We start from the raw sequence: 24,194 nt of genomic DNA, 5'->3' as shown, positions 1-24,194 counted from the left end.
TGTAGGTTGACAACCACACATCAAAATCCCACGTCCTTCGCGGTTTCCCTTTGCTTTTTTTTTTGCTTCTTCGATGTTGTCATCAGCAAGTCAGTTTTTTTTGTGTGGGGAGGGCGGGATTTGATTTTGTTCAGGGAGGGGCGGGTCCTTTGTCCTTTTGTTACTCCTGCTCACGAGTGAAGAGAAATGGGATTGAACAAGATGAGGTGGCGGAGGAGGGAGGGGAGGAAGAAGGGAAGCGGCAGCGAAGAGCGCTGAGTAGGGGTGAGGCTCGTGGGAAGAGGAAAAGACGAGAGGATGAAAATGAGGCAGGAGAAAGCAACGCAGGATGGGATTGGGGAGGATAGGACGTGGCGACCAGCAGCTTGCAGAAGCAGGGAGAGGATTTGGAACAGGAAGGAGAAAGACAAATTGAAGAGCAGGAAAGGGGATGTCAAGGGAATAACGGAGTTATTGGAGAGGAGGCTGGGAATGTGAGGGAGGGGAGCAAAAGAGGGGCTAGAGGAGAATACAGGAACAAGGGAAAAGTTGTGCTGGAGATGGGTGAGGGTTGGGAATCACTAGTTGACCGTGACGGCCTCCAGTTGCATGTATCTAGAAATCACTGGACTGTCCTTATAATTATCTGTGAGTAGAGAAGAGAGCAAAAAAAGGCTCAGGGACAGGTTTGATTGCACCTCGCTCTTGCACAACAGGCATGCAGCAGTCGAGGCTGAACACTCCACTTTAGACAGAACATAGATTTTTCTCTTATATAAAAAAAGAAACATTTTTTTTTCTTGCTGTTGTTTACTTTTGTTCAACATGCACCAAGGCAACGTATTCATCTGCTTATTGCTAGCAATGGAGTTCCATGCACTGGGATGGGGGAGAAGGCGTGGCAGGGACGGGAAGAGAACCCCACTGCACTGGATCAGGAGATCATTTGCACTGACTTTTCACTCAGAGAGAGAGAGAGTGTGTGAGTGCGTGTGTGTTGGGTGTGTGAGCGTGTGTGTATGTGTGTATGAGTGCTTGTGAGAGTGTGTGAGTGTGTGTGTGTTTGTGACTGTTGAGTGTGCGTGTGTTGGGTGTGTGAGTGTGTGTGTATGTGTGTATATGTGTGTGAATGTGCATATGAGTGTTTGTGTGAGAGTGTGTGTGTGTGTGCACGTCTGTGTGTGTGTGTGCGTGCGCGTCTGTGTGTGTGTGTGTGTGTGTGTGTGTGTCTGTGTATGTGTGTGTGTGTGCGTGTGTGATTGTGTGCAGTTCTTCGATCCTGAGTGTATCATTTTGCACAATCAAAAGGTGACGTGGCTGTGTGGAGAAATCTGAATCTCGCCTCCCTAAGTCCTCATCCCTTGCCTAAGTCAACCTGGGTCCTGACTTTCTCAATCCTGTGAGGGGTGCAGAGACAGGCTGGAGGGGAGGGGGAAGAGAGGGGAGGAAGAGGGTAAGGAAGTGTCTGCGGAAATGTCCTTTCTGTTACAAAAAAATAGAGAACTTCCACCTTACTGTCCACGTCGGTGGCAAGAGGGACTGAATTATGAGTGTTTTCCTCGAATAAGCCAACATCTTGGCACAAATTTAACCAGTTTATTTTTTTCCATCAATCAAAAGATGCTTGATTCGTCATTTGGTATATGCAACCTATTGTCCAAACAATGATGCCATTGTTTCGTATTCTTTGTAAATGCTTTTCATTGTCCTAAAGATATATATATCTATATATACCTATATAGATATAAATGCATACACACACACATATATATATATTTATATATATATATTTCCCTAAAAAAATATTTCCCACTCTTTTCTGTCCATGCTACAAGATGGATGGGATGGGTGACTGGGGTCGCCTCAGTGCACAGGGTGAGTTGAATGGCGAGGTGACAGGAGACAATCGAAGCGCATTCCCACTCATGCCAGATATGTTGTTTAGGCTCCTCGACTTTTCGTAACCTTGGGTTTCAAAAAAGAAGAGAAGAGAGCATTTTTTTGAACAGTCACCAATATAATGAGTGAGCGATCTGGACTCTGAGACAAGGGTAACTCTCTGGGGCAAGTCTACACAGGTGTACTCTCAGCGTGAGGGCTCTGCTCTCCACTGCCGGCCAGGTTTTTTGAAGTCTTTTCTAAAGAGAGAAGTACATCCCCCGTATGATTCAAAATTCCAGGTTCCCGGTTTGCTATTCAATAGTCAACATGAATCTACCAAGTGAATCAGAACATTTCACTCGCGCTCAAAGAAACTAATGACCTTTTTTCAATTTTTATTGCTACATCTCAGAATAGGCCCTTCAAGCCATGCCACCCAGTAACCCCCGATTTAACCCTAAGCTAATCACGGGACAATTTACAATGACCAATTAACCTACTAACCGGTACATCTTTGGACTGTGGGAGGAAACCGGAGCGCCCGGAGGAAACCTGCATATTCGGAGACTCCTTACAGAGGACATGGGGATTGAACTCTGAACTCCAACTGTCATGGTCCTGCCTGCAATTTCCCAACTTGTCCCTTTCCTCCCTAATTGGTCCTTAATCTCCACACTTGATTCCCAACCTTTCCCAATTCCTCCCAATCACCAGCCCCTAGTTTCCATTAGCCACTGGAGGATAAGACCCCGACAGCTCCGTTCAGTCCTTGCCAGATGGTTGGTTGACTCAGAGCGAGCGAGGGCGAGGGAGAGGGAGAGGGAGACCTTGCTCCAAGTCTTCAACCTCGAATCTCTTTGTAAATCAAGTCTCCCTGGTTCTGACTCAGCCTGGTCTCAATTCTACACTCACTACGGAGATTCTGCCTCCGTGTCAGTGTCCTGCACTTAGGTTCGTTTTTTCCTGCCACAACCCTGTAACACCAACACCCTGATCTGTAACCACTATGCCACTGTAGCGCCCCTTTAATTTTATATTTTACACTCTCTTACGACATGGGAGGTGACTCGGGCCAGTAATTTTACGCCAGCTGTCGGAGCATTCCCATCATTCCATTCCAGACGTATTCACCTTTGACCTATTCACAAGCCTGTCAACCTTACTCTTTCCACCCACCTACACTTAATAGAAACACAGAAAACCTACAGCACAATACAGGCCCTTCGGCCCACAAAGTTGTGCCAAACATGTCCCTACCTTAGAAATTACTAGGCTTACCTATAGCCCTCTATTTTTCTAAGCTCCATGTACCTATCTAAAAGCATCTTAAAAGACCCTATCGTATCCACCTCCACCACCATTGCCAGCAGCCCATTCCACGCACTCACCACTCTCTGAGTAAAAAACTTACCCCTGACATCTCCTCTGTACCTACTCCCCAGCACCTTAAACCTGTGTCCTCTTGTGGCAACCATTTCAGCCCTGGGGAAAAAGCCTCTGACTATCCACACGATCAATGCCTCTCATCATCTTATACACCTCCGTCAGGTCACCTCTCATCCTCCGTCACTCCAAGGAGAAAAGGCCGAGTTCACTCAACCTATTCTCATAAGGCATGCTCCCCAATCCTGGCAACTTCCTTGTAACAGGTTGGGTGGTGGGGTGGAGATATGTCTCTACCAGAGGAGGTGTGAGGCACTTCTTCCCTCCACTAGCCTGCAGGTCACCCTTGGGCAAGTTGTAGCCCCTCCGATCAGGGTCACGTGAAACCATGGGGGCAGGTGGTGGACGGTGGTATGAGCAGCTGGTGCACATCACAGATCCTGGTTATGCGACCCACTGAGGTCAGGTAGACCATCACTGAAGGGTATTAATAATGGCTGGGGTCACCCATCTTGCAAAGATGCTGCCCAGAAGAAAGAAATGGCAAGTAATTTCTGCGGAAAAATTCGCCAGGAACAATCATTGTCATGGAAAGAGCACGTGACATGGCACATAATACATACTTAACAGGTAACTCACCAGAGTCAGTTAACTTACTGTCATGTGCTCAGGGTACCAGGGAACCCAGAGCACCTGGGGAAAGCATTCTGGCCACAGCCTGTCCACACAGACAGTACTCGCTGCTGGGAAGCAGGGGAGACTGAAGATGCTGGAATCTGAAGCTAAAGGAAAACACTCAGCCGATCAGGCAGCATCTGCGGAAGGAAATGGACACTCAAGTTGTGGATGAAGGGCCCAAGTTGAAACATGGAGTTTCTATTTCCCTTCACAGATGCTGCCCGACCTGCTGAGTTCCTCCAGCATTCTGTTTTCATCTCCAGTATCTTCAGTCGTTTTTGATTCAACCTGTACCAAGGCAACATTTTCATCTGTTTATTGTTTGTGACGCTGTTCAGTGCATTGGAACGGGGGGTGGGGGGGGAGAAGATTGGGACCCAGGTGGCGAGAAACGTAAGGCAGCAGTACTAACCACTGAATCACTCAGCCGTTCAATAAATATCCTTTCCATGCTCTGAAAGAATGCTGGCTCCCTTGGGTAACTGATGGGAGCTCGGTTAGAGGAAAAGGGCGAACCTTTTTAATTTCAGCCCAGCCCAGATCCAATCCGATAGCACCTAGAGCACTCCTGGTTCCAAATAGTATTTCTTCATTGAGATGCACTGCAAAACAGGCTCTCCTGGCCCATCAATCGTACCGCCCAGCAACCTGTCTGTTGAACACCTGCCTAGTCACAGGACAATTTACAATAACTGATTAAACTACTAACCGGAATGTTTTTGGATATACTTCTGGAGCAGATGGCAAATATACTTTTGAAGGGAGGGTGAAAGGAAGCGGTACTTTTGGTCCGGACACACCAAAGGATGACCACCTCAGTAGCAGCCCTCCACATTGTCGCTACGGTAACGGCAGGCCGCCGTTAATACCAGTGAACAAGAAGCCACCAGAAAAAAGGTAATAGTCAAGTTGTTTTAACTTGTTGGAAGTGATTAATAATTGTGAAAGGAACCTTCCACACTAATTCAAGTTGCTCTCATGTCAAGCCTTCCCAAGAAAGACATGTCACAAGATAAGAGTCAGATGAACATCAAATATTTTATTTTTCTATATATCCATCTATCTATCCATCTATCTCTCTATCTATCCATCTATCCTTCTATCCATCAATCCACCTATCTATCCACTGATCCATCTATCTATTCATCTACCTATCTATCCATTGATTCATCTATCCATCTATTTATCCAACTGCCCATCTATCCACTGATCCATCTATCCATTTATCCATCTATCTATCTATCTACCTACCTATCCATTTATCTATCCATTTATCTATCTATCGATCATCCATCTATCCATCTATCTACCTATCCATCTACCTACCTATCCATCTATCTATTGATCATCCATCTATCCATCTATCTACCTACCTATCCATCTATCTATCCATCTACCTATCTATCGATCATCCATCTATCCATCTACCTACCTATCCATCTATCCATCTATCTATCTATCGATCATCCATCTATCCATCTATCTACCTATCTGTCCATCTATCTATTTATTTGTTTAAAGATACAGCATAGAATAGGCCTTCTGGCTCTTCAATCCGCACAGCCCAGCAACCCACTTATTTAACCCTAGCCTAATCACAGGACAGTTTACAAAGACCAATGAACTTACTAACTGGTACATCTTTGGACTGTGGGAGAAAACTGGAGAACCCAAAGAAAACCCACGTAATCCACTGGGGGGAAGGGCGACATAGAGAGTCTCCTTACGGAGGATGCTGGGGTTGAACTCCGACCTCTGATGCCCTAATCTGTAATAGTGTCACGCTAACCGCTACACTGCTCTCTGTGAAACCTGTACCTTAACTGTACACAGACAGCAAGGTCTGTACTCTATTAAGTACTCATTGGCAAGACAGCCCATTAGGTCTAGAGTAAAATCCCACCTAACATTCTCAGGGCAGGGGCAGTACAGGTTAGGTATAAAGTTCCCTCCACTCTGTCCCATCGAACATATCCTGGGGAGAGAGAACAAGTTACATAACTGTCCCATTCCAACTTGTCAGTCCTTGGCCTTCCCTATTCCAACAGTGAGGCCACTCTCAAGTTGAATGAGCATCACCTCATATTCCATCTAGGTAGCCTCCAACTTGATAGCCTCTAACTTCGTAATATCTCTCCCCTCCCTCCTTCTTTCTTTTTCAATTACCACAGTGGCCCTCCTCTTACCCTTTTCCTTCTCCTCACCTGCCCATCACCTCCACCTGGTGCCTCTCCAACTTCTTTTTCTCCTATAGTACACTCTCCTCTCCCATCAGATTCCATCTTCCCTCTTCATCTCTTCCACCTATCACCTCCCAGCTTCTCACTTCATCCCCCCCCCATCTGGTTTCACCTATCACTCACCACTTTAAACTCCTACCTCTTCCCCCCTCCCTCGCCTCATTCTGTCTACTTCCCCCTTCATTTCCAGTCCTGCTGAAGGGTTTTGGCCTGAAACATCAACTATTTATCCCTCTCCATAGATGCTGCCTGGCCTGCTGAGTTCCGCAGGCATTTTGTGTGTGTGTGTTGCTCTGGATTTCCAGCATCTGCAGCTTTTCCTGTGTTTATGATCTGAAGTCCCCTCTGTACTGTCCTGTCCAATATTCCCTGGGCAGTGACCACACCAGTTAGATTACAGATTTAATCTTCCTCTCCGTGGGTTTGCAACCTGGGGTCCATGGACTCCTTGCTTAATGGTATTGGTCCATGGTATAAAAGAAGTTGGAAACCCTGCTTCATAGTGTTCCATCTTCAATGCAGGGACAGCAGAGGTTAGATATAGAGTAAAGCTCCTTCTACACTGTCCCATAAAGTTCCTCTGTAAATCCTTCATCACCCCAATCGCAGTAAAGCACCCCTTGAGAAATACCCTATCACTGGGAGATCTTTTTGCACAACCCACTGTTATAACAACTGCAACTTCAGGTGGGCTTGTTAAGGGTTCACATTCATTATCCTCATTTCGTTTTTTTGTAGAACCCTCTCGTTGGCCACACTTACAACCCGCTTGTCTGTAACGGATTCAGTAGGAGGTGATGGGGCAGAAATCAGTGTTGTCAGTATTGCCCAGCGCAACACTGATGGGGCAGAGGGAACTCTGCAGTGTGCAGTCACCAGAGCAGACAACGCAATGACGGGACGGACCGATGCAGGGTAATCACAACTAAACTTGCAATATTGTAACACGTCTGCACCTCACTCATTGCAAGCACTAATGCAGCCGCATTTCAGTGGCGAAGTTCAACACACAGAGGCTCAAATAGCATGAATTTAGCTCAGCACGACAAAGAATTTTACCCTGGTCTCCAATTAATCTCCAAGCCCTATGTGAAAATGCATAAGTAGCTGCCCTTACATGTAGGGAAAAGTCTTTTCCCCATGGTTTCTTAGTTTTTTTAACTAGTGTTTTGGGTATTTACATGCTTTTTCAACTCTCTTGTAATCCTTCGACTCAGGATCTGAGTTCGTGCACCTAGGAATCAATTTCTTTCCTGGGGGAAATAGGCCCCTTTCTCTTCGCCTCTCCTAACGCAATGGTGGTGAGGCAGTGACCGCGACACTATTACAGCTAGGGGGCGTCAGAGTTTGGAGTTCAATCCTTTACATACCACAGCCTGCGGAATGCGTGGGTTTACTCCCGTTCCCCCGGATTCCTCCCACAGTCCAAAGGCATGCAGATTAGTAAGTCAATACGTTGTTCCTCGTGACACATCTGGCCATTTCTTTAGCATTTTTGTCTGTTTCTTTTTTAATGAAGCCGAGCTGCTCTGCAGAACATGAATGGAAAGCGAGCAAGAAGCTGGCCAGATTCGAACCTGGGACCACTGGCCTCGAAGTCCAGCGCAGATGGCTAGCAGGGTAATTGACTGTAAATTGTCCCGTGATTAAATTAGGGTTAAATCAGTTGAAGGCCAGGAGGGCTTTTTCCGCGCTGTATCTCTAAACAAACGCAAGTAAATAAAATAATAAATCTAAATAAATAAATGAAAGTAGAGTAACAAGAAACAGCTCTGTTAAATCTTTCCCCAAAACCTCCTGGACAAGAGTGCTTTTCGGGGAAATCGGAAATGGGGACTTCTACCAGCGAGTTAAGGTGTCTCAGAGTCAGTTGAGCTAATATCACTCACACCCGGTCATGCGCCCATGCCAATAGAACAGCACCACACACTCTGTACAGAAAACAGCACATACATATGAACCACAAACCACTGACAGAAAGAACATCAAGGGCTTTTGTTTTACTCGATCCTGCTGTGTTCCTCCTCTCCTCGTCTCCCCGGCTCTCACTTGGCAGCGCACGGCGCTGGGATCTGCGGTTACCCCCCCCCCCCCAATCACGTACTTTGGAGCGACCTTCACCGGCAGAGAACAACCAATAGCATTAAGGGAAGGTGGGGGGGGACCTGAATGCCAGTTCTGCTCCAGGTGGAATTAGAGTTTTCCCGGTGGATTGGCTCTACTTAAACCTATTCAACTTGATGCAAAGGCAATTCTCAGCAATGGGAGAATTACCTCCTGGTGTGATATCTACAGATCACCCCTGAAACCTTCCTAACCTCTATGCTACCAATGACTAGACTCTCTCTGGGAACTGCCAACCATGGAATACCAGAAGCCCGAACTCACTCTCTAATGGTCTACCTCTGGTAATAAATCGCAGAGATATATAGTTAAGCAGTGGTCAGATGACATGAATATTATGGGGTGAGCTGAACACCGACGAGGCAGTGTGCAGTAACAGGGAGAGCAGAAGATGCCTCTGATGGGACTGACAGATGAAGGGGAATCAATGAAGCTAGCCTCCACCTGGGCAAACAAGAGCACCAATACTGCTAAATACCCACAAACTCAACCAACTCACTGCCCTTATTGAAGGAAGCTGTGAAGACACAGGAGTTCCTCCTGAGAAATGAGGAAACCATGCGCCAGGAAAACAAAGACGCAGATATCACATTAGATGTGTCTTACATCACATTCCAATCCCAAAGGCCATTTCAGACGGTTTGGATGGCAGAGTGGAGATGCTTCTCTCCCAAAGGAGGTGTGAGGTGCTCCTTCCCTCCGCTAGCCTTCAGGCCACCCTTGGGAAAGGTGTAGCATCTGCTTAGCCCCCTGAGCAGGGTCACGTCAAGCCATGAGAGCAGGTGGTGGGTGGTCGCATGAGCAGCTGGTGCATATCACAAGTCCTGGTTATGCGACCACTGATGCCTGGCAGACATATAAGATTATTAAGGGATTGGACACGCTGGAGGCAGGAAGCATGTTCCCGCTGATGGGTGAGTCCAGAACTAGAGGCCACAGTTTAAGAACAAAGGGTAGGCCATTTAGAACAGAGATGCAGAAAAACTTTTTCACCCAGAGAGTGGTGGATATGTGGAATGCTCTGCCCCAGAAGGCAGTGGAGGCCAAGTCTCTGGATGCATTCAAGAGAGAGTTAGATAGAGCTCTTATAGATAGCGGGGTCAAGGGATATGGGGAGAGGGCAGGAACGGGGTACTGATTGTGTATGATCAGCCATGATCACAGTGAATGGTGGTGTTGGCTAGAAGGGCCGAATGGCCTACTCCTGCACCTACTGTCTATTGTCTATTGACAGTCTCTGAAGGGGATTGATAATGGCTGGGGTCACCATCTTGTAAAGTCACTGCCCAGAAGAAGAGAGTGGCAGGCCACTTCTATAGAAAAATTTGCCAAGGACAATCATGGTTGTGGGTAGAGAAAAGAATAAGAGACGCAGCGTGAAGGGGGTCTTTCCCACAGAAAAGCAGGTGAAAGACCGTTATTGCCTCTCAAGAGTCCAACCCCACGTCCCCATCGTGAGAGATGGAGATGGGCAAGGCCGGCCAACAGGGCTCCTGAGAAGCTGTTTAGGACAATCATCTGTACAGTGGACACAATGGATTACAGACCATACCATCTGACTTTTGATGATGGAGACAAGAGGTCATCGGTGGCCTGACAGCCTCTGCTCCGCTGGGAGCCAAAAGCCCAAGAAGGAAGACAGTGATCGCTCACATCGTCTGACACGGCATATAATTATAATGGTGAAAGAGAATGACCTTGCTTTTTATAAAATTACACCAGTTGTGGGTTTTTTTTCTTGTTCCTTTTGGAATCTGACAGGAAATGTCATATTGGGACATAGCTGACCTAGTCGGAATTGAAACGTCATGAAAAACTATGGAACGAGCCTCGAGAGAAAGTTATTGAAGCAGATACAACAACATAAATTAAAAGTTATTTGAATAAGTACTTGGATAGGAAAGGCTTAGAGAGTTTTAGGCCCGAATGTGGGCAAATAGGGGCTAGCTTAGATTGGACATCTTGACCAGCTTGGATGTCTTGGACTGAAAGACGTGTTTCTGTGTTGTGATACCTATTTTTAAAGCTCACAGACAATCCCGTACTGAGATCTCTTAACCAGCACTATTACGAGGAATCTCAAAACATAATTGGAATATAGCAGTAATCAGTTTGCTCTCTTTTGGGGAAGTTTCAAAAATTATTTTGTTAATTTAACATTTGGCCCAAGTTCCAGGGCAATTGGAGGCAGATGCTATTGCTAGTGTCGCATCTGATATTTCCAACAATAAGTTAAAATATAACCATCAGATCTTAAGATTTGGGAGTCCATCGAATTTGCTCTAATATTCTATCATGGCTGATTTATTATCCCTCAACCTCATTCTCCTGCCTTCTCCCCCATAGCTTTGGCACACTGACTAATCAAGAACCTATCAAACTCTGCTTTCAATATACCCAATGACTTGGTCCCCACCGCCATCTGTGGCAATGAATTCCACAAATTCACCATCCTCAGACTAAAAACAATCTTCCTCATCTTCCTTCAATTCTGAACCTGAGTCGCCTACAACACTCGAAATGTCACCTAAAACACTCAGAAAGATCTAACAGATGTACTGCGGAGAGCATTCTGACTGGCTGCATCTTCATCTGGGTCGCTACTGCACAGGACCCAAATAAGCCGCAGAGAGTCGTAAAATTAGTCCGCCCTGTCATGGGTACGAGCCTCCATAGTATCCAAGATATCTTCAAGGAGCGGTGCCCTAAAAAGACGGCATCCGTCAATAAAGACGCCCATCACGCAAAGCATGCCCTCTTCTCACTGTTACCATCAGGAAGGAGGTACAGATGCCTGAAGGCACACACTCAGAGAATTCGGAATGCTGATGCTTAATTTAGATGATGATCTGCCCAGGGATTTAGTCTAACCTGAGAAAAAGTCCTTTACTTTGAATCAGTGAAATAACTTACTCGAATGTAAATAATTCTAATACATTTATAATGCCGCATTGAGTAGGGAAGTGGTTTTAAAACAGCTTTTCATTTCAAGCCAGAGAGGACTAAGGAAACTGGCAAAGTGGGAGACGTATTAATCAATTTGGAATCACTGTCTTCACTGGCAGAGGGGTCAGATGGGAGGGGCTAGTCCGATTCCATGGGGAAAAGGAGGCCGTGGTAGTGTAGCATTTAGTGTAACGCTATTAAAGTTGGGGGTATTGGAGTCTAGACAAGAATCCTGGTGACCACCATAAAGAGTCCCTGTATGTACAGTACTGTGCAAAAGTCTTAGGTGTGTGTATATATATATATCTGACGGGAGCAAAGGAGACTAGGAATGGTGAGGGTGGAGCGCCAAGGGAAGGGTGTGGGACAGGTGGCGGAGAAGGAGTGGCGGGGCAGGGGGGTGGCCCCCTTTCCCCAACCACTCTCCCTGCCCCCTTCCCACTATCAGTCGATGACAGAGACCCATATCAGAATCAGGTTTATCATCACTCACATATCTCATGAAATTAGATTTTTCTGAGGCGGCAGTACAGTGCAACACATAAAATAACTACAGTCCTGTGTGAACATCTTAGGCACCCCGGCTAAATATATGCGCCTAAGAGTTTTTGCACAATAAAGTACCTCCTCGGGGAATGCGTGTGATTCCTCTGGCTCCTCCAATTTCCTGCCCTGGTCCAAAGACATACCAGCTAATAGGGTTAATTGGTCATTGTAAATGGTCCCAGGATTAGGCTAAAGTTAAATTGGTGAATGTCGGGGGTTGCTGGCTTCAAGGGGCTGGAATGGCCTTTTCTGCGGTGTATCTCTAAGTACTGTAAATAAAAAATATAAAATAAAAATGTTTAGTGGGAGTGGCTTTACACCAGATTCTCCAAGATCAATTGGAAAACTAACCATATAACAATTACAGCACGGAAACAGGCCAGCTCGGCCCTTCTAGTCTGTGCCGACCGCTTACTCTCACCTAGTCCCACTGACCTGCACTCAGCCCATAACCCTCCATTCCTTTCCTGTCCATATACCTATCCAATTTTACTTTAAATGACAATATTGAACCTGCCTCTACCACTTCTACTGGAAGCTCGCTCCACACAGCTACCCCCTCATGTTACCCCTAAACTTTTGCCCCCTAACTCTCATATCCTCTTGTTCGAATCTCCCCTACTCTCAATGAAAAAAGCCTATCCACGTCAAATCTATCTACCCCCTCATAATTTTAAATACCTCTATCAAGTCCCCCCCCTCGACCTTCTACGCTCCAAAGAATAAAGACCTAACTTGTTCAACCTTTCCCTGTAACTTAGGTGCTGAAACCCAGGTAGCATTCTAGTAAATCTCCTCTGTACTGTCTCTATTTTGTTGACATCTTTCCTATAATCCGGTGACCAGAACTGTACACAATACTCCAAATTTGGCCTCACCAATGCCTTGTACAATTTTAACATTGCATCCCAACTCCTATACTCAATGCTCTGATTTATAAAGGCCAGCATACCAAAAGCTTGCTTCACCACATGAGATTCCAGAAATGGAGAATTTTTCTATTGAGAACCAGCTTGTGTCTAATAAAGCACAGAATGTGAAGCATGAGCCCGATTTCTCAGTTTGTCCATCACTGCAGCAGAATTTGAGCAGCACCATGAAAGCTTTCCCTCAGTCATTTCTCCCAATCCAATCTGAAGGAGAGTCCACACCAGAGGTCTGGGCTCTTCAAATGAACCAATGATATTCTGCTCACAATTCACACTGCACTGATGAACCGGAACCAGTCACACAGACCTAGAATTGTTACAGTACAAGAGACCATTTACCTCATCAACTCTTCACCACCTCCCGGAAGACTAGCTTAGATGGCCCCATTCCTAGTTCATTCCTCAATAACCTTGCAACTTACTTTTGCCTTGAGCTCCAATCCCTTCCGAAAACCCCGAATGATTCTATGTCCACCACCCTAATAGGAAGTTGAGTCTCAGATACTCACCTTTCTGTGCACTAAAACAGCGTTTCCTCATATCCCTCCCATGTCCTTTGCCCCATCACTCTAAATCTGCATCCTCAAACCTGACATCGGACATTATCTGGTCAAAAGGCAAGAACGATGTCACAAAGGGGCTTTTTAATAACAGAATTAAATAATTAGAATAAATTATTCATTGGTAGCTTGTGAGACCTCTTTAAAAATATATTCATGCTGTGAGGACTATGTTCTATCTTTATCTTCATTAATTCCCCAGCACTCCTGGGATATGAGGTGAGCATCACCTCCAACTTCAAAATTTATCATCCGTCCCCAATTTCCCCTGACAGGTGGAGGAGAGTCACCTCCTTGGACCACTGCAGCTGCTTCAGAGCTATGAGAGAGGGAGCTCCGAGATTAGATCTGGCAATATGAAGATGTATTTCCAAGTCAGACAGTAGGTATTTGTGGGGGTGTGGGGTTGGGAGACCTGCAGTTGGTGGTGTTCACATGCACCTTCCAACTTCCTCCTTCTTGTAGAAGTTGAAGGTTTGGGAGATGCTGTCAGAGCAGCTCAGGCAGATAAATGCAGTTCAATCTGTAGATCACACACACACAACACCCACCGGCTTCTTGTGGTGTGGGAATACAGAAGGTGGTGCATTGGGTTTTGCCTGCACGTAACCAGTGCGGATAACTTCATTCACCTCAATTATTAACTCATCCCACAACCTACCGACCCACTTTCAAGGACTCTACAACTCTGTTCACAGTATGTTTCTTTTTATGCCGCAATTTATCTTCTTTTGTACATTGGTTGCTTGTCAGTCTTTATTTATGCATAGTTTTTCATAAATTGTATTGTATTTCATTATTCTCCCACGAGTGCCTGCAGGAAATGGATTTCAGGGTAGCATATGGCAACTTATACGTACTTTGATAATAGATTTATGTACTCTGACTTTTACTTTGGACGTTATTGACTTTTTGGATAGCGTACGAGACACACAGGCAGTCAGCGAGAACACAGACTTTAGGGAGTCAGGAGCTGAAGTTATTCAGCCAGTGATCTGCTTCTGTAGATACAGTTAACTTTCTGGCCAGTGTTAGCCCCGAGATGTTGATGATGGGGTTACTGGCCAAGATATCGTCACTGAATGTTGAGAAGAAGAGTTTAGACTTTTCCTTATTGAAATTTTGTGGCACAAGAATTACTCCCTACTTATTCACAATCAGAACCAGGTTTAATAACATATATTAAATGGCTATATTTCATTAGGAGATTTAGCTTGTCACCTAAGCCACTGGAGAACTTCGACAGAGAGCATTCTGAGTGGCTGCATCATTGTCTGGTGTGGGGGCAGGGCTACTGGACAGGATCATAAAAAGCTACAGTAAATTGTAAAATTAGTCAGCTACAGCATGAGTGTTAGCCTCCATAATATCCAAGACATCGTCAGGGAGCAGTGCCTCAGGAAGGCAAAGTCCATTATTAAGGACCCCAGCGCCCAGGACATGCCCTTTTCTCATTGTTACTCACTAGATAGAGTTACAGGAGCCTGAAGACACACATTCAACGATTCAGGAACAGCTTCTTCCCTCTGACATCTGATTCCTAAATGGACACTGAACCCATGAACACTACCTCACTTTTTTCCTGCTCTTGCACTTTTTTAATTTAGCTATTTAATATACATAAATATGTATATATACTTACTGTAATTGTTTTTTTATGTTACATATATTGCACTGTACTGCTGCCATTAAGATAACAAATTTCACAACATGGCCGGTGATATTAAACCTGATTCAGATTGTGAATATCGCCGGCATTTGTCAAGTACCACCTTGATATCAAGTCCATCACCCTCAGCTCCTCTCCAGCACTCTGCGCAACAGTTTATGATTGGTCTTGAGGTCGGGAATTTTGGAGGTGCTGATCACTGTTACAGATATTGGTCTGTTCTGTGCAGTGATCTCTCTCTTATTCATCTTATTCTTGGCCAAATAAATCAGGACCAAAGTTATACTGCATTATATTTCGTTTTGATGGCAGTGAGAAGCACAGGCAGAGCAACTGCCCCCAAGCCATTATGCATCCAGACGGAACGCTCTGCATGTGACCACAAGAAATTGCACAGGAACCAGCCTCCATGGGCCCTGTCTACGCTTCTCACTGCCTCATTACAGCAGCCAGCATAATCAATTACACAACCCACCCTGGGCATTCTCCTTTCTCCCCTCTCCTATCGGGCAGAAGATACAAAAACCGAAAAGTACCTCCCACCAGGCTCAACAACAGCTTCTATACTACACTTAAACAAATCTCTTGTACAATAAGATAGACTCTTAGCCTCATAGCTTACCTCAATATGATCTTCCACCTCATCGTTTACCTGCACTGCACACTCCTGGTAGCTTTTAGTCTTTATTCTGCATTTTGTTATTGTTTTACCTTGTCCTACCTCAATGCACTGTGTAATGATCTGATCTGTGTGCACAAGCTTTTCACTGTATCTTGGTACATTTGCCCATAATGAACCAATGGCAATACCAATTACTTTTTGTGCACCAATCCTCCACAGCTAGCAAAGCAAAAATGAAAAGATAATCAGCATCTTAGTGGAAAATATTGGGCCTAGGGCTCCCCAGTTGTCGTTCAAGATAGCATCAATGGATTTCTTGCTTTCAACTGAAAGGACAGTAATAGTAAATATCCATTCTCCATTCTGGTTCCCCTCTGATCCCTTCTCTTCTCCTCATCTCCTTCTCGTGCCCTTCTCCCTTCCCTTTCTCCCATGGTCCACTCTCTTGTCCTATCAGATATTTTCTTCTTCAGCCCCTACCTCTTCCGCCAATCACCTCTCAACTTCTTACATCATCCCGGCCTCTCCTTCCCCCTCACCTGGCTTTGCCTATCACCTGCCAGCTTGTTCTCCTCCCACTCCCCCCCCCACCTTTTCACTCTGGCATCTCCCCCACCTTCCCTTCAAGTCGCGGTGAGGAGCCTCGGCCCAAAATGTCAACTGCTTACTCCTCTCCACAGAGGCTGTCCCACCTGCTGAGTCCTTCCAGCATCTCGTGCCTGTTGCTCTGGATTTCCAGCACCTGCAGAACCTCTTGGTTAAAATCTCATTACATGAGGGGGACTCTGCAACCCCTCTGCTCCACCTGGATCAGCAGCTCCCACCCTTGGAGTGGCCGTTGACATCACCCTTCCAAAGCAAAAGACATTCTTCTGCCCCCCCCGCCCGCGTCCAGTGCCGTGTGGGTTGGGTTACAACTCCAAAAGGACCGTCCATTCTCTCAAAGCAGCACAAGACCGAGCTGTTGGTCTCCCTCGCAGTGTGACAGCAGTGACACCTCTCTCTCCCTCGTTACTAAGTGCAGGAATGAACAGTCTTGGGGGGCTTTGCTGTTGCTTGTTTGGTGGGGGGAGGATTGGTGCTTTGCTGTTGCTCGTGCGTGGGAGGAGAAGGGGGCTTTGGGTTTCTGATGTTTCTTTGTCATTCATCCTTTTGGGGGTTTTCTTTCATGTCGTGGATGTCTGTGAAGAGTGAGAATTTTAGGTTGTAGGCTGTATACATTCTCTGATATGAAATGGAACCATTGTACCAGTAAAACATTCCCCAAGCACCACAACTCTTGTGGGTCTCGCAGTAATGGTACTGCGCCTACGAGTCACTAGTAAACATAAGGCTTGACTTTTCTTGAAGTTGGGAGATGAAGGTGATCTAATCAAAGCAGTTTAACATATTTAATGAGGAAGATAATTACATTCTCAGATGAGCATCTACGTCAACAGGGGACAAACTTCTTAAAATTAGTGTTGTCTAATTAAGGAGAGAACTCAGAGAGGATTTTTTTTCCCTTAGAAAGGGCAACGGAACACTCCGAAACACAAAGAAAATGCTACAACTAATGAGAGACAACAAGACAAGGATTAACATGATTAAAGTTGACAGATTTTTCTTTCAATTAAGGACACAAAGGTTTACAGAGCCAAAGCATGCAATGGGAACTGGGGTACAGATCACTCATGTTCCAAATTGCTAGGTAGTACAGACTCAATGGGCAGAATGGCCTCAACCTGACCTAGTGTTTCCTGAACCTTGTGAGGACCCTTAAAGTTCACTCATAAATATACCTTGCAACCTTTAGATCCTGCCTATTATGGTGCGGTCATGATTCGACTCTGAACTGATCCCACAACCTATAGACTCACTTTCAAGGACTCTACCACTCATGCTCTCAACATTATTTACTATTTTATTAAGATTTGGGTTTGTATTTGCAGAGATTGTCCTGTTTTTCACTCTGATTGTCAGTCTTTGTGTATAGTTGGAGGCCCTCGCCTCCTGCCTCAACTCTCAGGACTGTGATGGGACTCTACTGATTGCCTCGTTGTGTGGCTTTTATAATATCTGCTGCACCCCCAGGCGATGAAAACTTGACCTGTTTACTGAACCATAGATGGTGGTGATGCCAGTCATCCATGTCCCTCCCAACAGGGCAATCCCAACTTCCCCTGTGCTTTGCAACGCACACAAAATGCTGGAAGAACTCAGCAGGTCAGGCAGCATCTGCGGAGGGGAATAAATAGTCAATGTTTTGGGCTGAAACCCTTCGTGAGAACTGCTGCTGCCTGACCTGCCGCGTTTTGTGGGTGTTACTCTGGATTTCCAGCATCTGCAGAATCTCGCATCCCCTATCGTAGTCACAGAGGGATTGGAGGCCGAGTCGCTGGGCATATTTAAAGCAGAGGTTGATAGGTTCTTTCTTTACTTCTTCCAATATTTTTATTATTAAATTTATATACACAAATACAGAATTCATAAGGATACTTATTATAAATCAAAATAAGGTTCTAATCGATCTAATCTAATCTAAGGTTCTATCTAACCAATAGGTTCTTGATTGGTAAGGGCATCAAAGGTCATGGGGAGAAGGCAGAAAAGTGGGGTTGAAAGGGAAAATAATGCTGCCATGATCGAATGGAGGAGCAGACATGATGGGCTGAATGGCCTAATTCTGCCCTCATGTCTTATTTTAGGCCTGCAACGTTATCTCTCTATCCCTTAACTCTTCTTTAATTCTTTTGCCACGTTAAGGGATTGCTTACAACAACCAATAAACCGGGGATGTGGGGGGGAAGTCAGGAAGAGCCAGTGAGCTCCACTCAGACCACGTCCTGGAGCTCTGCGGGACCAGAACTGACAGCTGCAACATTACGCGTGCAGGGTAGGTTCCCTCCGCACATCCAGGAGAGAGGACGTGGCAGAAAGAGGGAGCAGCATTGTCTGTCTAACAGTGCTGATCAATGCTCTTATGAAGGAACAGGACTTCAAAACAGAAAGGCTCTGAGGATGTCCAAAACCACATTAACGCACAGCGAGGAACTTTAATTATTACTGAAATGCGTTTTATTGTTTTAGTGAGATACAGCAAGGTACGAAGCCCTTTCGGCCCTTCGAGTCGTGCTGCCCAGCAATCCCCTGATTTAACCCTTGCCTAATCACAGGACAATTTACAATGACTAATTAACTAGTAGGGTTGTGGACTGTGGGAGGAAACCGGAGCTCCCGGGGAAACTCACACATTCCATGGGGAGAGCATGCAGACTCCTTACTGATGACTTTGGAAATCTGACCCCACCACCCCAACTCTCCCAAGCTGTAATGGCATTGCACTAACCACTGCACCCAAAATGTAGGGAACTTTACAGCCTTTTACACACTCCAATTCCCTACAAACAATTAATGGGAAAGCAGCCCAATTATTTCTTTAGTAACAGTGAAGAATGGGTGAAAAAGAGCCAGGACAACAGGTAGATCGTCTGTTCACAGCAAGGTAGCAGCTAACACAACGCTTTACAGCACCAGCGACTAGGGTTCGATCCCGCCACTGTCTCTAAGGAGTTTGTACGTTCTCCCCATGACCACATGGGTTTCCGCCAGTTGCTCTGGTTTCCTCCCACTTTCCAAAGACGTATGGTCAGGGTTAGTACGTTGGGGCATGCTATGTTGGCGCCAGAGGCGTGGTGACTTCCTCACATTGGTCGTTGCTGAAAACGACGTATTTCATGTGCTGTATCCTTTGATGTTTCAACGTACATGAGAGAAATAAAGCTAATCTCCACTTAGATAAAGATAAAGCTAACATGCTTTATCTAAATCAATGATGGCATGAACATTGATTTTTCAAACTGCTGGTAATTGCCATTTCCATTATCTCATCTCCTCACCTGCCCATCACCTCCCTCTGCTCCTCCCTCCCTTTCCTCCATGGCCTTCTGCCCTCTCCTATCAGAATCCCCCTTCTCAAGCCCTGTATCTCTTTCACCAATCAGCTTCCCAGCTCTTTACCTCACCCCTCCCCCTCTCCCGGATTCACCTATCACTGACCACCTTGTACTTCTTCCTCCCCCTCCCCCCACCTTCTTACTCTGACCCCCCCCCCCCCCTTTGTTTCCAGTCCTGATGAAGGGTCTTGGCCTGAAATGTCGACTGTTTACTCTTCTCTGTAGATGCTGCCTGGCCTGCTGAGTTCCTCCGGCATTTTGTGCGTGTGATGCAAAAGCCAATGTGCTGACTGACTTAGAGGGCACATCTCATGTCAATGGGTTGATGGAGGCGGGGCTTTCCTTTTTGGAGTGAAGGAGGATGAGAGGAGACTTGATAGAATTGTAGAAGGCAACAAGAGGTATAGAATGAGTGGAGACTCTTTTCCCAGGGAGAAAAGGGGCAGAACTTTTAGGTGTTTGGGGGGGAAACATAGGGGGTTGTTAGAGGTAGGTATTTTATCCAGGGAGTGGCGGGTACTGTCAGGAGTGGTGTTTGAGGAAGAAACATTAGAGAGACTTAAGAGGCTCCTAGATAAGCACACGAATGTGAGAAAAATGGAGGGCCATGTGGGATAGGTGCAACATCATGGGCTGAGGTGCCAGAAGTGTATTCTATATTCGAATCTCAAAGAAAGCCCAGGGAGAATTTTACATCGACTTTTGCATACAGACTAGAGCCCAGTTTAACTCTGAATGTGCAACAGCCCCTCAGGACCAATCAGACAACCTCAGGTGTGGTCTTTGAACACACAGCATCCTGACCCAGATGTACCGAGGCAGAGCTGGCACTGATGTACAACCTTAGAGATGGGACCGCGAGCTCAGACTGCCTGAAGCTAGTCGTCGATCAGTTGATGTAACCTTCGTGTTCAGAGAGACAGGGGCGTTCGAGCAGAACCACAGTACGGGGCCTTAGAGGGGTAATTGTCCTCAAGCATCTGGCCAAATATAACACGGACTCAACACTGCGTTTTCTAATACAGTAATCACCAAGAAAATAGTTGATGCATTTCAGACAGAAATGATAGAAGACAATCCTCAGAAAAATCATGCTGTAGTTCTAGCGAGCTTCACATACCATAAACACGAGATTCGGCAGACACTGGAAATCCAGAGTAACATACACAAAATGCTGGGGAATCTCAGCAGGTCAGGCAGAGTCTAGAGAAGGGAATAAACAGTCGGTATTTCAGGCCGAAGCCCTTCATCAGGTTTCACATATTGGGGCTAAGAAGAAAAATGGATCAGCCATGATGATATGGCGGGCCAGACTCGATGGGCCAAATGATCTAATTCTGTTCCTATATCTTATGGTTTTATATCAACGTGTGTGTCCTTGAGCAAGGCACTTAACCACACGTTGGTCTGCGACAACACCGGTGCCAAGCTGTATGGGTCCTAATGCCCTTCCCTTGGGCAACATCGGTGGCATCGAGAGGGGAGACTTGCAGCTTGGGCACCTGCCGGTCTTCTATAAAAACAAACCTTGCCCAGGCTTACGTCCTGGAAACTTTCCAAGGTGCAAATCCATGATCTATATGGACTAACAGTGGCCTACATACTACATATCAACCATTCTCTGTGTGGGAAAGATAATGTTCCCCTCAAATCCAATTACAACTCCTTTCACTTACCTTTAAACTATGTCCTCTTGTTTTTGATACCCTACAATGGGAAATCACTTTCCAGGCCTATGTATGTTACATATTTCAATCAAGTTACTCCTCATTCTCCATTGTACCTGGGAAAACAAGCCCAGACCATCCAATCTCTCTCCATAACTAAACTTCTCCAGTCCAGTTAACATCTTGGTGAGCAAACACGTTACTATCTCCAGTTCCTACCATACAGTGACCAGAACTGTACACCGTAATCCAAGTCTGGTCTAACTGGACTTAATGTTGCAACACTATTCAGTCTTTTTTATATATTGTGCCTCCAACAAAGATGTCAAGCCTGCCATTTTCATTCCCAAGTTCAAAGTTCAAAGTAAATTTTATTATCAAAGTACATATATGCCACCATATATACAACCCTGAGATTCATTTTCCTGTGGGCATTCTCAGCAAATCTATAGAATAATAACTATAACAGGATCAATGAAAGATCAACCAGAGTGCAGAAGGCAACAAACTGTGTAAATGCAAATGTAAATAAATAGCAATAAACAACAAGAACAAGAGATAATGAGATAAAGAGTCCTTAAAGTGAGATCATTGGTTGTAGGAACTTTTCAATGATGGGGCAAAAGTTATCCTCTTTTGTTCAAGAGCCTGATGCTTGAGGGGCAGTAACTGTTCCTGAACCTGGTGGTGTGAGTCCTGAGGCTCTTGTACCTTCTCCCTGATGGCAGCAGTGAGAAGAGAGCCTGGCCTGGGTGTGGTGATCTCTGATGGTGGATGCTGCTTTCCTACGACAGTGTTTCACCACCCTACCCACCTGTGTTGTTACTTTCAAAGATAGATTTTCGTTGTTAGTCATGGAAACATTGGAACGTACAGTGAATGCGTTGTTTACGTCAAATCAAATTGGTGAGGATTGGGGGGGGCAGCCTTCAAGCTCCTAGCGTCAATGTAGGACGCCCGCCACTCACTAACCCTCACCTGTATGCCTTTGGAATGTGGGAGGAAACCCACGCGGTAGGAGCTTCTCACAGACAGCGGCGGGAACTGAACCCACATTTGGGATGCGCTACCATGGGGCTCCAACTTTCAGGGAACTACAGAACTGATCTCAATGTCCACATCCTCACCAGCATTCCTCAGTGTCCTACCGTTTACAGTGCATGTCCACCTCCTGTTTGACTTCCCAAAATGCATATCTCCTCACACTTGTCGAGGTTAAATTCCACCTACTAACGATCTGCCCAACATTACATCAGATCTTTATCCCACGGTAGCCTTTGACAACCCTCAGATTATTCATAACACTACCAACTTTTCTGCCACATCTATAAACGCACTAATCATATGTCCTACACTCACATGCCTTACATAAGGCACAAACATTGTGGGTTCCAACACCAACTCCTGAGGTACACCACTGGTGATAATGCTTCATTCTGAACGCTAGCACCTCCAACCACACTGTACTGTGTTATCAAAGATCTCACCCATCCATCCAGCATCCTCTTTCTACCATCAGGCAGGAGACTCCGATGCTGAAAGTCAAGAACGGTCAAGATGGGAGTTTCTTCCCCCAGGCTGTTAGGCTCCTGAACTCCCTGCTGCATTGCATTCAAAGTGTCACTGGTTATTTTTTTCTGTACCTTACAATTTATGTACTTTATTTATGTGTAATCCATCTATAGATTTCAACCTTACTTTCATAAGTTATTTTGTGTTATGTATGTTATCTATACTACTATGCTTTACTCCCTAGTCTGGAGAAACGTCTCGTTTGACAGTATACATGTATATAATTAAATAACAATAAACTTGACTTGAATGATATATAGAGATTTTTGCCCAAGTATCTAGAGTGCAAAAGGACTTGGGAGTCCTTGTGCAGGATACCCTAAATCAGAGGTTCCCATGGTGTTTTCATGTCTTGGACCCCTGCCATTAACCGAGGACCCCAGGTTGGGAACCCCTGCCCTAAAGGTTATTTTGCAGGTTGAGTCAGTGGTAAGGAAGGCAAATGCAATTTTGGTATGCATTTTGAGAGGACTAGAATATAAAAGCAGGCAAGTTTTGCTGAGGCTTTGTGAGGCATTGGTCAGACCGCACTTGGAGAATTATCCAAGAAAGGATTGGAGAGGGTCCAGAGCAGATGCATGAGAATGATTCCAAAAATTAAAGGGTTAATATATGAGGAGCATTTGATAACTCTGGGCCTGTACTCGATGGAGTTTAAAAGAAAGGCGGGGGGAGGGGGGGGGAATCTCATTGAAACCTATCGAAGGTTGAAAGGCCTCCATAGAGTGGATGTGGAGAGGATGTTTACTGTGGTGGGGGTGTCTATGACCAGAGGGCACAGCTTCAGAATAGACAGGTGTCCACTGAGAACAGAGATAAAGAGGAATTTCTTTAGCAGAGGGTTGTGAGTCTGTGAAAATCATTGCCACAGGCAGCGGTGGAAGCCATGTCAGTGAGTATAGTTAAGGTGGAGGATGATAGGTTCCTGATTTGTCAATACTTCAAAGGTTATGGGGAAAAGGCAGGAGAATGGGGTTGAGAGGGATAATATATCAGACATTAATGAAAGATAGGGCAGATTTGATAAGCCAAATGGGCTAATTCTGCTCCAGTGTCTGATGATCTTATGGAATGGGACTTGGTCCCATGACCTTCTAAGTCAAAGCTGCTACGATGCTACCACTGAGCCATAACTGACGCAGCCTCAACATCTCACCATCGCTTTAAACTACATCAGTGCAGCCAGGGGACATGCTACGTTACAACACGAGTAACTCTCTCTTTCAAAAACGTCTCTGTGGACTGTTTTACCCCCATCCCCCAGGACATGCCCTCTTCTCGTCGCTACCATCAGGGAGGAGGTACAGGAGCCCGAAGACACACACTCAACGTTTCATGAACAGCTTCTTCCCCTTCGCCATCAGGTTTCTGAATGGACAATGGACCCGTGAGCGCCGCTTCCATTTTTCCACGCTCTTTCTTTTACTACAAATTTTAATTTATTTTTATATCCTTCTTACTGT

General features: G+C 45.5%; 1 protein-coding gene across 7 annotated transcripts in view; it reads right to left on the bottom strand.

The window, feature by feature from the left end:
- Nucleotides 1-1,771: 1,771 nt before the first annotated feature.
- Nucleotides 1,772-24,194, bottom strand: part of LOC132382752 (potassium voltage-gated channel subfamily C member 1-like) — a 162,740-nt gene continuing 140,317 nt past the window's right edge. For 4 of the 7 annotated variants that reach the window (XM_059953207.1, XM_059953208.1, XM_059953202.1 and 1 more), the window contains one exon: nt 1,772-1,944. In XM_059953207.1, the coding sequence (XP_059809190.1) occupies nt 1,808-1,944 (137 nt within the window). In that variant the 3' untranslated portion in view covers nt 1,772-1,807. Of the gene's footprint in view, nt 1,945-3,107; nt 3,129-5,733; nt 5,740-7,531; nt 7,538-12,185; nt 12,192-24,194 lie in introns of all 7 variants that reach the window. The other 3 variants (XM_059953204.1, XM_059953206.1, XM_059953205.1) reach the window with 3 other exon arrangements.

This window comes from Hypanus sabinus, chromosome 29 (genome assembly GCF_030144855.1).
Source record: "Hypanus sabinus isolate sHypSab1 chromosome 29, sHypSab1.hap1, whole genome shotgun sequence".
In the NCBI taxonomy this organism is placed as follows: domain Eukaryota; kingdom Metazoa; phylum Chordata; class Chondrichthyes; order Myliobatiformes; family Dasyatidae; genus Hypanus; species Hypanus sabinus.
This window is presented reverse-complemented; position numbering and strand designations above follow the sequence as displayed.